This window comes from Anolis sagrei, chromosome 1 (genome assembly GCF_037176765.1).
Source record: "Anolis sagrei isolate rAnoSag1 chromosome 1, rAnoSag1.mat, whole genome shotgun sequence".
NCBI lineage: Eukaryota > Metazoa > Chordata > Lepidosauria > Squamata > Dactyloidae > Anolis > Anolis sagrei.
The window spans coordinates 76,375,832-76,390,862 of record NC_090021.1 but is presented as its reverse complement, the minus strand read 5'-3'; the positions used below and the strand labels follow the sequence as shown (position 1 = coordinate 76,390,862).

Here is a 15,031-nt window from a genome sequence, read left to right as displayed (position 1 = left end):
ACTTTATTATGGCATATGCTTCATGGACACTATCTGATTCATCAGATGTGGAAGACTGCTATGCCAGAGTGTAAAGAAATGCAACCGTGACCTACTACTATCACACGAATAAAGGCCCAATGTAAGACAGAAATCTTACAGTTCATGGCTTAATAAGCATGCTCACTGTGATGCTTTATTTGAAATCAGTGGAGCCCCCGGTGGCGCAGTGGGTTAAACCCCTGTGCTGGCAAGACTGAAGACCGACAGGTCGCAGGTTCGAATCCGGGGAGAGGCGGATGAGCTCCCTCTATCAGCTCCAGCTCTTCATGCGGGGACATGAGAGAAGCCTCCCACAAGGATGATAAAAAACATCAAATCATCCAGGCGTCCCCTGGGCAACGTCCTTGCAGACGGCCAATTCTCTCATACCAGAAGCGACTTGCTCCTGACATGACAAAAAAAAAAGTGGGGCCTTGCTTGAGGCATAAGAAGTAAGATGAAATACAAGTGCTTTAAAATGACAAAATCCGGCCACCCAACTGCTCACTGTGAAATTGTCAAGCAAAGAAAACCAAACTTTGGAGGCAAGTGGTTAAAAAAGTTTTTATTGTTTTATCAATTAACTATTACAAATTTTCAATGCACAGTGTATTGATCTACATAGTAGAACTAAATAGTAAACCAAATCTAGTTTCAACATGTCTAATCAAACAACTGAAATATTTTGCCTGCAATACAGAAATCCACAATGCTTAACTGTATAACTTCCAAGACTATTTATTTCCTCAACATTCAGAATCCAGAAGAACAGGTTCAGCTTCTATCTGCCCGATTCACTCATTATTGGAACAGGAAGGCCCTCTTCTGGATTATATTTATATGTTCAAGGAGCAATCCAATAAAGCAAAGGGATGTCAGATCTAAACTTTGGCTTTCCTTATTGCCCATTCAAATTCCTACCTAATTGCCTTTCTGATTATATATTTCAAATATAATATGGGGGACTGGGACTATAGTTAGTTCTTAGTATCTCCAACTAAAAGAAACATTTGAACATAATTACAAAATAGTACAGAAAATGTGTTAGAAATGTCCTTTGCTTAGACCAACAAATATTATCTGCAGTACAGTCCCCACTCAGGAATTGCAAAGAACAAAGTCCTTCAAAAACTAAAATTTCTGCAGGAGTGATTGAGATAATGACTTCTTTGCTTTCTGATGGTTCAAAGTAAATAAACTTTGTTTCATGGATGAAATCATTTAAATTTAATTAAATTACCTATATACAGATAAAACAGAACTTTTGTGTATAGACTTCATCCCATCTTCAGCATATCTCATTATGCACATACATGCAAGTAGAGATGTTTTGAAATCAGCAAAAATACAAAAATAAGAGATTACAAATTGCAATCCAAATGGAGTGCATATGTACTTATTGATGGTAATAAGTTGAATAAGTAAAAGTACAGATATACAAGCCGGCTTTAGAAAAGGCAGAGGAATGACAGACCAAATTGCCTATATCAGCTGGATTATGGAGAAAGGCAGGTGGTTTCAGAAAAAACATCTATTTCTTTTTTTATTGACTGTTTGAAAGTCTTTGACTGTGTGGATCATAATAAATTGTAGCAAGTTCTTGGTGGTATGGGGATACCAAGACACTTTGTCTGTCTCCTGAGGACATCACACTGGCAACAAAGATCCGCATTGTTCAAGCAACGGTATTCCCCATAGCAACCTATGGATGCAAGAGCTGGACCATAAGGAAGGCTGAGCGAAGGAAGATAGGTGCTTTTGAACTGTGTTGCTGGAGGAAAATTCTGAGACTGCCTCCTGAGAAATCTGTATAATGATCACAGAACAACAGACTGGTTCAAGACTGGAAAAGGAGACTGTCTGGGCTGTATACTCTCTCCTGACCTATTCAACTTGTATGCAAAACACATCATGTGATGTGTGAGGCTTGATGAATCCAAGGCTGGAGTTAAAATTGCTGGAAGAAACATTAACAACCTTATATATGCAAATGATACCTCTTTGATGGCCAAAAGCAAGGAGAAGCTGAGGAGCCTTATAACCAAGGTGAAAGAAGAAAGTGGCAAAGCTGGATTGCAGTTAAACAACAAGAAAACCAAGTTTATGGCAACCAGACTGATTGATAACTGGCAAATAGAGGGAGAAAAAGTGGAGGCAGTGATAGACTTTGTGTTTCTAAGTGCAAAGATTACTGCAGATGCAGGCTGTAGCCAGCAAATCGGAAGCTGTTTACTTCTTGGGAGCAGAGCAATGGCCAATCTCAATAATATAGTCAAGAGTAGAGACATCACACTGGCAACAAAGATCCACATAGTTAAAGCAATTGTATTCCCCATAGCATCCTATGGATGCAAGAGCTGGACCATAAGGAAGGCTGAGTGAAGGAAGATAGGCATTTTTGAACTGTGGTGCTGGAGGAAAATTCTGAGAGTGCCTTGGACCGCAAGAAGATCAAACCAGTCCATACTCCAGGAAATAATGCCTGATTGCTCAGTGGAAGGAAGAATATTAGAGGCAAACATATGGCCACATAAGAAGAAGACAGGAAAGTTTGGAGAAGATAACGATGCTGGGGAAAATGGAGGGGGAAAGGAAGAAGGGCCGACCAAGGGCAAGCTGAATGGATGTTATCCTTAAAGTGACTGCCTTGATCATGAAAGTGCTGGGGATGGTGACAGCCAACAGGGAGCTTTGGCATGTGCTGGTTGATGAGGTCATGAAGAATTGGAAGTGACTGAAAGAATAAACAACAACATCAAACATATACACTCCATTGGAGTGCAATTTGTAATCCAATAGAGCCAGTATTAGTCCTACACAGCATTGATTGGAATTTGTTGGTAAGAGCAAATTTAAAACCCATTAATTTGTATGGGTTTAGTATAGGTAGGACTAATATTGGTGCTAGCCTATAATTTTCAATAATCATTCAACATATATTATTGAATGAATATTGAAAAGTATAGATTATCACCAATATTAGTCCTATCTGCCCTACAAAACTATCTTTAAGAAGTGTTTTTGAAAATTTGAGAACCTTGTATTGACTTTTTGCAAGAACAGAAAGATAAAATGACAATTGTGGGTTTTGAAAATTAGTAGTATTGAATAAAATGCTGCAGTACATAGTAGAGGAAGTAGAGCCTAACATCATATATAATTATTAGTAAGAAAGTTGGCAACCAATACTTTATTTTTGTAAATGTAATCTGTATTGTTTCTAATTCTTCACTATCCATATATTTTTCTGCCTTGTATTTCTGTATCAGTTTAAATTCTATTTCAATTAACTGAAATCTTTTTAAAAGTAGCCATTCAAGAAATACTCAAGATTCCAATTTTCTAGATAGTTTTCTATAACAAGTATGAAAAAGAAGCACTCATTTCCTTAATGCAATAGTTCAGTTAATTCACTGAAACCAAACTTACCTTGTAAAGAATATGGCAAAAATTGGTCACCCATGGTCACAAGCCAATTAGTTAATTTAGACTCAGACAAACTAAGTTCATTTTTTTAGCCATTAAACAAGAATAAACACAAGATTTCTGCTAGTTTTGATGGACTCCAGAGGTAAGGGGCAGGGAAGTTAAAAATATGAATTGTGACATTATAAAAATCCCCAGAGAGCGAGTACAAGAAGAGACAATCCTGAGCTAGATGGACTGAAGGGTTTGCATGACAGAAGGCAGCTTCAACTTGCTGAGAAGTCAGGTTCTTAAAACAGTTATCAGTATGGCAGACTCTGCTGATAATGACCCTCTGTTTTTAGTACCACAGGTGAAACTGCTGTGGTGGGAGAGACACAGAGGACTTGGAGCATTGTGAATTTCAACATGCTTTTGACACAATGGCTGATTAAGCTCTTCAAATATACACAGAATTCTTGAATAAAGCTCTTTGTCTATGGCATTAGTAGTAGCAAGCCAGGTGAAGTTGCACCAGCCAAGCTAAGGACTGCCAAAATAAAGGTTTCTTCCTCTGGTGAGCTTCAAAATCAACATGGCCAAAATAGCTCAGTCTGAATATTGCTGGAAGGACACCATCTCCTTTCCTCAGCTCTCACCTCAAATGAAATGTACATTTCAAAAACCACATCTACCACTTGGCATTATGACAAACACACAAAGTACAGATTATGATATCATGTAGAGGAAACATATGCCTTGCTCCACCTCCTCGTGGCCTCCAAGAGTAGGTCTGCACTGCCTGGGGGTTTCAGTAATTCCTTATTTGTCCAGCTTCGGTTTACTATCCATCACTTGCTGCATTCTTTTTTTCGAACTTTTGATTTGGGTGCTGCCATAAGGAAAGAAAGGAAAGCCGTTAAGATTTAATGATGCAGAAGGCAATATTCATTAGGATAATAATAAAACTTACCATTCGGATTTTCCTGCCTGTAGAAGGTTTTCAACATTTCCACAGCTTCCTCAGACCGATAACCAGCTATGCACTGTAGAGATTAGAGAATTTTGTTCATAAAGGCACCCAAATAGTTTTACGAAGGTCCAATACTATTAATAAAGTAATTGGTAAGTTCAAATCAAAGAGATTTGAACAAACAGAGACAGTGGATCTCCTTCACAGCTCTGAAGAAGCTGCATTCGCAATTCAAGTGACACAAATATGTCCGTCACTCAGGCTTCTGCAAAAGACAGCAATCTTAGAAATTGACATTTACCGACAACAGCTTTTAAACCTAAGGTACTTGTGTGTGTTTTCGACAATTGCTGAAGTATCTTTCTGAATGATTCTGTTGGTCCTAACTGGTATAACATCTTGCAAAATAGAGCTATCTACAGATGTTGTCCATACAACTAGAAATACTATACATACAGTATAAGAAACGATGCAGCAAAATGGAAGGACAGTTTTCATCATCAAACCTACATTGTCAGATTCCCAGAGAAATATGTACAGCCGTTTTTAGGAAACTAGGTTATTTGACTTGAAGCAAGCATGTTTCCCTTCTTCCTCCCTGCACACAACATACTTTACCTTAACAGTTAAACCACAGCGAAAGCCTAGAAAGAAGGATTTTAAGAAACCCTTACAAATTATCAAGTTATCAGTGGTATCCTAAAAACTAAAGTTTATCAAATTGAGGCATCTGACTAGGAGGACTGGTTGTTTCTGGCACACAATGTATTCTTCCTACCAACCACAATTTGTTGTGCTGTGATTGTAACATTTCCACCAGCCTTTGCATTTCTGCCAAAGAGCTTATCTTCAGAAATGTGTTTTCCCCATAGCTGCTCAGACTTCCTTAACCCATCAAAATAACTGAGCTATGCTACAAGTTATTCCACCCACACATCGTTCCCTTCAAACATTTATTCTTTGAAATGTGTGAATGAGTGTGGCAGCACACTCTCTTTCATATACACACAGAACACAGGATGCTTTCAGCATATGCACCAGTTTAAAAAGCATCCACCTACATATAGAAATGCTTTCTACACAGCCATCAACTGCAATTGCTTGAGAATGGAAATTAGAATACTTTAATACAAATGTTTCCTCTCCCAAAGCTGCCACCATGTAAAAGTCAAGTGTCACCACAGTGCTAAACGTAGAGGTACATTTTTGAAAACCCGTTATTTCTCTTTCTTCTTCCTCTTTTTCTTCTGCCCCCTCCTTTTTAAACATTTGTTTCTATCTCCATTGTTCTTTCCAACCACTTTTCATTTTCTTCATCTAGATACCATATTATTCATTAAATGTGTTTTGATCTTACTCTTCCTTTTGAGGTTACATGACATTTTTTTGTTGCCGTCCATCCATGCATGAATCAGATTTCCTTCAAAGTGCCCTAAGCTGAATAGTCAGGTGTTTGCAGAACTCATTTGTGGAGCTTGTTTCCAAAAGGTACCAAATCCATCTGAACAGATGTTACAGAAATGGGGGGGGGGGGGGGGGAGTTCTGAGGATATACTATAAATTCTTTTACTATAAAATGCCATTTTCCAATAGCTGTGCCAGAGTGACTGATACATTCTGACAGCTTTGATATGTACATAATATTCTACTCCTAGCCAACAGTGTGCTGCCACCTATAACTCATTTTTCTTTTCTTTTCTTTTCTTTCTTTCTTTCTTTCTTTTTTTTTGGGGGGGGGGGGGGATTTAGTACCATTTGGAAACAAATTCCACATTTTGATTCCTCCCAATTTCCTTTTTACACCTTAAATCAGGAGTGGGAATTATATGACCTTCCAGTTGTCAGTGGGCTGACGGCCCCATAAGCTATTCTTGCTAGTAGTAAGGAGTGCTGGGAACTGCAGTTCAACAACCTCTCAATGCCCCCATAGTTCCCACCCTTGCTTTAATTTTTTTTAAAAAAAATGCCATGCTGCATTATAATAATGCATTCCATTGCAAAAGCTTGGAGAATATTAGGGAAGAACATTCAAGCAGTAGTTTATATTTAGAAAAAGACACAGCTACTCTAAATTCTAGACATATTTGTGAATGTGGTATTTCTTTCTTACTCTCAAGTCTAATTCAGACTTAAACTATCACTAGAGAAAAGCTCACGCAAAACTATAAAGGATGTTCAATGGTGGTTTCAGAATTAAAATACTGGGAAGAAGGGTTTTTTTTTAAAACAAATCCAAATGTACATGATTTACTTGAATGATTGAAATATGAAAGAACACATGCAAATTATTTCACCTGAAATGGTTCCCCTGTGCCTGTTAAGGTATCAGAAGAGATGTTCAAAACCGAACCACAGCCTCCAAATCGTTCATTTTGGCAGCCATAGACGACCAGTGGGATTTATATAAATTAATTAAGGTATTAAGACAAAAAATTGAAAGCCTATAGAAAAGCATCCTGTTTTAATTGATTGTATAGCTTTGCCGACATTTCTACACTTTTAAACTCATGTCTTCATCTTTTTTATCACATACTACAAACATCTGTTTTCCATGGACACTTTTATTAACAAACTCCTAATGCCTCCAGACAAACCAATTTTCACCACTTCTGCTCCTTTAACTCTACCCAAGGCACTCTTCTGCCAGCCTGTGAAGGGAAACTAACACTATTCTATAATTCCTCTAACCCAGAATCAGGGATAGAGTAACACATTTTGGCATCTGAAGGAAAAAATCGAAGGAGGAGGAAGGGGAAAGAGAGGAAGAGGAGGGGGGCGGTGGTGTCAACAGTTGTCTTTTGATGACAGCCACATATACTACCTGAGACAAGTCTCCTTATGTTGCCTAACAGTACAATTTGTGCTGCACTTTATCTATTGCTTGCTTGCTGTCACCCACATCAAAGTTTTCTAGAAAGAACTTCCTGTTCATTAAGAGACAGTTTGTCTCTATCATCTGTTGAAATGGAATAAGAGCAGAAGTGGACTTTTTAAAAACTTTAACTGGGCTTTCCTAGGGACATCTCATTGACCACTGTGGGAAGAGAACAGTGCCATAAGAAAGCCTTTAACCAGATCTATCAGGGTCCTTCTCAGAATCATCATTTCTAAAGATCTTATGTCATGAGAAAATTAATGTCCATGTGCTTGTTAGCAAGCAAGACAAATGACCTGAAAGTAACAGGCACCTGGATCATTTTGTGAAGGATACTCATCATGCGAAGGGCAGCCGCACACATTATACAAGGCTCTACAGTGACATACAAGACAGTGTGCAAAAATACTTCCTCCATTCTCTTCTTCTGTTGATGACACCAATCTATAGCCTGATCAATTGCTACCATCTCTGCATGACGGGTTGCCTGTGAGAATACAGGAAATAAATTGTAAGACACAGCAACATACACACCCACTCTATTTTTAGAAAAAAGACACAAATACAGAATTTCATATAGCAAATAGCAGACTGGATCAAACGGTCTAGTATCCCCTCCCCCCCAGCTATAAAATGTAACATAAAATGTAACAACAAAAGTGTAATTCTTTTAATAAGTGAGATAAACTAAACAGCACATAGCCTAGCTATTTGTTTGTACAGGCAGCCCCCAAGTTACAAACATCTGACTTGCAAATGACTCATGGATAAGATACAACAGGAAGTGAGAGAAATCCAGCATGAGGAAGCGAAATCCACTCCTGAAAGAGTTACCATGGAGGAAGGATGTCTCCACTGATGCTTTATCATCAGTCCTTGTTTTCACAATAAGCCAAATTTTTCAAAATCCAATTATCACAGGGACAGAAGGTGAGGTGAAATCTGAACAGTGGCGCAGACAGCAAAACAAACACCACAGGGATGTTAACCCTTCCCTATGCCACTTAAAGTTAAAAAATATAGTTTTTAATACTAAAAAATGTATCTGTTCTGACTTACATACAAATTCAATTTAAAAACAAACCTACAGAACTTATCTTGTGGGGACTGCCTGTAAAGAAAACATTATCATACCACCAAAGCTACATGTCTGAATCAGTACATGGTTGAAAAATATATATCCATTACGGCAATGCCTGTTAAAACCAACACTAATTACAGTTGCAGATTAAGTCAGATCTTTTATATTTCTGTTGTCAACGCTTCTTTTCTTTTAAAATTTGTGTTTTTAAACTTTACTATGGAGTTTCCAAAATGAAAAGAGCATTGATACCAAAAGTTAACCGCCACCATACAAAACCTGGCCGAAAAAGGGGGGAATAACCCATCCCCATTAAAACAGAAGGACGTGGTATTTTGTTCTTAAAAGGTGCTTCTTTTCCAGAATCTGGCATATAATTGAAAAGCAAAGCAAAAAAGGAATCTGGTTCTCTTTAGCTTTAGTTAACAAGTGTTAAATTAGTAGGCTCTTCCATTATAAACCAAATCTCAAGCACAGCACTGCAATACATAGATTCCTTTTTAAGCAAGGACAGAGAGGTCAGAGAAAAAAATGGCCATTTGAAGAATGAAGTGCTCAGGCAAAATGATTTTCCTGCTTGTCAGATATCAAGTTCCTATTTTGGATCCAACTTGGTCTATGAATAAACATGAGGGATGAAATGAGACCTACTATTCCTAAGAGCTTGAAGGGTAGCACTGGAGACTCTTTCAAGAGCTTCAGGCAAATCCATGAATTATATCTGCAGTCATTTCCAATTAGGAGCATCTGAAAATGTTTCTAGGCTGAACTGAATGGCAGTATTTTTCCATTAATCCCATCTAATACCTCTAACTCCATCTATTTGTACTATATTAATGTATACCTTCACCCACTGTTAAACTGACATGGTCCCCAGAGCAGTTTTTAGGAAAGTGCGTTTTAAAAAACAAAAAAACAATAAAATACAATCAACAAGAGGAAAAAGCAGTGCAGGAGAAAGCAATTAGTGAGTTTTAACAGAGTCTAAAAACCAAGAACTAAAAGCACAAGGAATATAAGTGGTATCAAGGGAAAATATACTCTGCACCAAACAAACTTTTTAGGGAGATCATTTCAGAGTTGCCACAATCCCATTTTATAGCCTTATCTCCAGTGGCAGTAAGACACAAAATCTGAGAATGGGTTTTGTAATATGTAAACCCTTTTGTGTTGAGGAAGGCCACCAGAAGGTACTCAGGTCACCAACTGTGTAGGTGCCAAAACAACTTAAACCAGCATTTTGAACTCTGGTTGGAAACAGTGCAATGGTGGTAAGATTAGCCAGATGCAGTCTGCACTTCTTGTTTTGATTATTAGTTTTAAAGCTAATTTCTGAACTTAGTACAATATATAAAGAGTCTCCAAAAGTAGCCCCATGTGGAAACTACTGCACTTGTCCAAATAGGAAATTACCAGGGCATGAATAACCCAACCACCCCCTCTCTGTCCAAGAGGCATTATGAGTAGAATACCAGCCTACAAGGAAACATGTTTTGGAGTGAAGAAGTTATCTGTACCCAAATATTTAGAGCTTAGGAAAAATGAGCTCTGCCAGTTTTGCAGTCTACTTACTGTTCTGTGCCTGTTAGGCACAAATCAAAAGCTCGGCAGTGCTTGGAACATTATTCAAAATAAGGAATTTGTTCCATTACTTGATACCTGAGCTACTTTGGCTGAACCTTGATTAATTCCACGTTATGGGATTTACAGATGTGGGATTAAATAAGGATAGGATCCTCATGCCTAAAGAGCAATCTGAGGAGATGGCAGATCCTCCCAAACTAACCTTCCATTTAAACTTTCCTTCTCCATAATAAATTCCAAGCTGTACAATTGCCACACATTCAAGGAAATTCCCTGGAAGCACTCATGACTAACTTTTTTCCTGAGTTGCTTTATAGGGTTTTATTACAAAAGTGAAATACTATATGTAAACTACAAGTACAGCACAATATTATAGAGCTCTAGAATGTTCTTGCACTATAATTTTAGATTTCCCTAAAGGTATAGCTTAATACAGCATCACATGGGGAAGGACATGATTAACACTTCTGGGAGGATTCTTAGAGTGCTTTGGAACTTCCACAAAGCTTAAGTTATAGTTTTTTAAAAAAGAAACAAAGGAGGACTAAGAGATTTAATTGGAATTAAAAAAGAAGATATATTTTCAAGGAAAATGCTCTACTCATAATAAATAGCATGAGATGACAAAAAAGAGGCCATCAATATACTCCTCCTAAAGTACTGTATTACAGGCAATTTTACTTGCAATACTTGCCTCAAGCTCTGGGAACTACCTCATTATTGGGTAAATTGCTCATTACTCTCTCACAGTGCATCATCTTCTGATCCATCCAATGTATTAGAAATACCAGTTTTTAAAAAGGTTTTTACAACAATGCCCTCCATGAAGCCACATTGTTAAAAGTGGGTAGTCAGCAAATGGATGGGTGACTGAGTGAGTGTGTGAGAGAGTGCATTGGCAAGTGAGTGATTGGGAAGCTTGAAGGGGCATTGTTGGAAGTGGATTGTCAGCAAATGGATGGGCAACTGAGTGAGAGAATGCATGAGTGAGTGAGAGGGAGGGTGGTTCTGTGAGTGGGCGAGTGGATCACAGGGCGGATGGGCAGATGGTCGAGTGAGTGAAGCAGGCAAGACTGCAGGCAGGTGGATGGGCGAGCAGATGGAAGCTTATGCTGGTAAATCAAGAGTGCAACTATTGTGTGAGGAAAGCGGAAATACCAAAGCCAGGACCCCCAAAATGGCCGAGTGACTATTACGTAATGACAACTATTATGCAATGAAATATAGTATGTAGCAGACATGCTTGAAGGAGAGAACTAGTAGTATTCCACCAATGCATGGAAACAATTAGATAAATGTTGTTTAGCAGGCGTCAGTGGTATCAACAAATCAGAACTGAACATCATATATAGCAAATAGTTTTAAATGAAGTTAAATTGATTTTCCTTCTACAACATGAATACAGTGCCAAGTGATATTTCTCAGAACAAATGTTTATTTATTTATTTATTTATTTAACTATATTTATTTATACCCCACTTTATCTCCCAGAAAGGGATTCGAAGCAGCTTAATATAAAAGCACCACCATAACAATTTTAAAAAATATACTAATATACCAACATTAAAACAAGATTAAATTAACTGTTAAAAACTATGTATTAATAATCTCTTCCTACATTTCCAGAACACAAAATATACAAAAATTCCAAATGTAGCAACATAAGGGTTTATGTCTATGCTCAGTGGTATTTAGTTTATGCAGCAGAGCTAATGACTTTTTTGTAACTTTTTTGTAATTTGTATGAATTGTATGAATTGTATTTTAATGTATTGTATATTGATGATGTATATTGTTTTATTTTATTGTATTGAACCCGATGTTGTTAGCCGGCCTGAGTCCCTCCTCGGAGGTTGAGAAGGTTATAAAAACTCTAAATAAATAAATGAATGAATGACAGTCTTTTGGATCATTCAATATATATATATAGTGCAATTATTTACATTACCTTAAATAGCTTACATTTTTAGTTTCATTCACTTCATTTTTTCCCTTCCCTATTACTTCATTATTGTAGACCATGAGGCAACCAACAGGCACTTCACCATTCTCGAGGGCTTCTTTGGCCTATCGAACACACACACAAACACAAGAGAATCAGGAAAAACGCTACATAGAAACAGTGTTTAGTATGTTAAATTTACCATACAGACTGCATGTTTGGAAACAAAGTACATTCAGTTACATTCAGAATTCACTCCCGGGGGAAATCAGAACAGCACCAACCCTCCTCTCCTTCAGGAGGAGGGTGAAGACATGGCTGTGGAACCAGGCCTTTGGGCAACCAGGCAATTAGACAATGACAACCAAATAAGACAATCAGATGTGTAAGATCGGCAGGATTGTCGAAATGGAACCAAAAACAGATCTTTGAGTTAATGTACACTGATGGGTAGGAGGAAGATCCAGGTTTGTATTGTTTTACTGATTTTATCATTTTACTGATTTTATTGGATAATGTTGAATTGTGGGAATTTGTACTGTTATATTTTTGTGATGATTGTTTGTGTAGCAGGCGTCTAAGTGCGCCTTGCAGCTGTAAGCCGCCCTGGGTCCCCTTCGGGGTGAGAAGGGCGGGGTACAAGAACCCCAAATAAATAAAATAAATAAATAAGGCTAAAAATCTTGTAAGACTGCATTTCCCATGATTCCATAGCATGAGTCTGAGAAGTTAAGGTGGTGTCAAACTGCATTAAGTGAACATTGTAGATGCCTCCTTAGCTTTCTCCTTCTCACTATAGCACCAGGGCTCCCCTCTGCTCTGCAATCCACCTTCTGGTTAGGAGCAAAGATGCTCCATTAATATTCCTCATCCCATCATCTCTGTAAACAGGTGCGAAAGAAACAACCTCTTCCACTCACCTGGAACTGGAAGCAGCCTCTTTTAACTAGGCCCCTTCCACAAAGCTGTACAAAATCCACATTGAATTGAGTTAGATAGCAGTGTGGACTCTGATAACCCAGTTCAAAGCAGATATTGTGGATTGTTTGCCTTGATATTCTGAATTATATGGTTGTGTGGAAGGACCCTATGATTCCCCCCCCCCTTAAATTATATATATATATATATATATAGGTGCAAAGATTACTGCAGATGCAGATTGTGGCCAGGAAATCAGAAGACGCTTACTTCTTGGGAGGAGAGCAATGTCCAGTCTCGATAAAATAGTGAAGAGTAGAGACATCACACTGGCAACAAAGATCCGCCTAGTCAAAGCCATGGTATTCCCTGTAGTAACCTACGGATGTGAGAGCTGGACCTTAGGGAAGGCCGAGCGAAGGAAGATCGATGCTTTTGAACTGTGGTGTTGGAGGAAAGTTCTGAGAGTGCCTTGGACTGCGAGAAGATCCAACCAGTCCATCCTCCAGGAAATAAAGCCCGACTGCTCATTGGAGGGAAGGATACTAGAAACAAAGTTGAAGTACTTTGGCCACATCGTGAGGAGACAGCAAAGCCTGGAGAAGACAATTATGCTGGGGAAAGTGGAAGGCAAAAGGAAGAAGGGCTGACCAAGGGCAAGATGGATGGATGGCATCCTTGAAGTGACTGGACTGACCTTGAAGGAGCTGGGGGTGGTGACGGCCGACAGGGAGCTCTGGCGTGGGCTGGTCCATGAGGTCACGAAGAGTCGGAGACGACTGAATGAATGAACAACAACATATATATATATATACACACACACACACACACACACACACTAGCCTTCCCCTGCCACGTATTGCTGTGGCCCAGTCTGGTGATCTGGAAAATAAAGTAATGAGAAAGTGTTGGTTTCTAATACATGTAATTTCTTTATGCTTGTGGGTAAACAGTATTTCTTGCTGTTTCTTTGTCAGTGTTGATGTAGTGATTGTCTGGTTTGCCTACTCTGGAACATGCATCATATAATTGTCCTTCTTTAGGGGTCCTTTTCAAATCTAGGATACTATATCTGTCATATACATATGTGCGTGTGTGAATCATCCCTATATATCTATATCTATGGCTGGATGGCTCTTTGTCTGGAGCAGGGGTCAGGAACCTTCGGCCCTCCAGGTGTGGTGGACTTCAACTCCCACAATTCCTTGGGCCAAGGTAAGCCTTTGGGGCAAATGCCGAGCCTCAAGGAATTATGGGAGTTGAAGTCCACCACACCTGGAGGGCCGAAGGTTCCCCATGCCTGGTCTGAGGGCTTTGGTTACATTTTCTTGCCCTGCTGAAGGGAGTTGGATTGGATGGCCTTAAGTATGGGGGTTCTCTGTGGGAAGTTTGCACCAGTTCTGTCGTTGGTGGGGTTCAGCATACTCTTTGATTGTAGGTGAACTATAAATCCCAGTAACTACAACTCCCAAATGTCAAGGTCTATTTCCCCCAAACTCCATCTGTTTTCATATTTGGGCATATGGAATATTTGTGTTTGGTTCAGATCCATCATTCTTTGAGTCCACAGTGCTCTCAGGATGTAGGTGAACTACAACTCCCAAACTCAAGGTCCATGTCCACCAAACCCTTCTAGTGTTTTCTGTTGGTCATGGGAGCCCTATGTGCCAAGATTGGTTCAATTCCATCATTGGTGGAGTTCAGAATGCTCTTTGATTGTAGGTGAACTATAAATCCCTACAACTCCCAAATGACAAAATCATAATGTATTGAGTGATGGTCACTCCTAGTGTTGTGAGACGTTTTGTTGCCAAATTTGGTGTGATTTCGTTCATTGGTTCTTTTGTTTTTAAGGTACTCATTATGCCCAGAGCATTTATATATACACACACAGCTTAAGCGGCTGAGGGGGGAAAGGAAGGGGCCTGAGGCTGTTAGGAATGGTGGGAGTTGGAGTCCAAAACACCTGGAGGAAGGGGCCAAGTTGGCCCATGCCTGGTGTAGACGCCCTGTTAGTTTTCTCCTTCGCCCTCTCCTGTTACCTACCATCCCTATAGCTCTGTCCATCCAGACCTCGACCTCTGCCGCAGTCTCCCCCTGCCTTCCCGTGGCTTCCATCTCTGCTCTATCAGAAGGCGCTTCTTCCGCCATTGCTGCCCGGAACGCAGAGTGCGGGGCCAAGCTTCCGGGGGGACGTGTTTTGAGCGCGGACCGAGGCAGCAGCGGGGGACC

General features: G+C 39.3%; 1 protein-coding gene across 2 annotated transcripts; it reads right to left on the bottom strand.

Annotated features, from left to right (window-relative positions):
• Positions 1-571: 571 nt before the first annotated feature.
• ADAT2 (adenosine deaminase tRNA specific 2) lies at positions 572-15,007 on the bottom strand. 2 transcript variants are annotated; one of them, XM_060753491.2, is made up of 6 exons: positions 14,846-15,004; positions 11,902-12,006; positions 7,611-7,761; positions 6,694-6,800; positions 4,400-4,472; positions 572-4,318 (listed from the first exon to the last, which is right to left on the bottom strand). In XM_060753491.2, exons 1-6 carry the CDS (start codon positions 14,948-14,950, stop codon positions 4,278-4,280), a joined length of 582 nt encoding a protein of 193 aa, XP_060609474.2. In that variant the 5' UTR covers positions 14,951-15,004; the 3' UTR covers positions 572-4,277. The 2 variants fall into 2 exon arrangements, with proteins under 2 accessions (XP_060609474.2, XP_067322406.1); XM_067466305.1 differs by lacking the exon at positions 6,694-6,800 and having other exon boundaries at positions 7,588-7,761; positions 14,846-15,007.
• Between the last annotated feature and the right edge of the window lie 24 nt (positions 15,008-15,031).

Excerpts from the sequence above, each read along its gene's own strand:
- ADAT2 (XM_060753491.2), bottom strand. The coding sequence starts at position 14,950 with ATGGCGGAAGAAGCGCCTTCTGATAGAGCAGAGATGGAAGCCACGGGA. Across the intron at positions 6,801-7,610 it reads GGCTGCCCTTCGCATGATGA|AAATCCCACTGGTCGTCTAT; the intron begins GTATCCTTCACA and ends ATTAATTTATAT. Across the intron at positions 4,473-6,693 it reads GCACAGGGGAACCATTTCAG|TGCATAGCTGGTTATCGGTC; the intron begins GTGAAATAATTT and ends TAATCTCTACAG.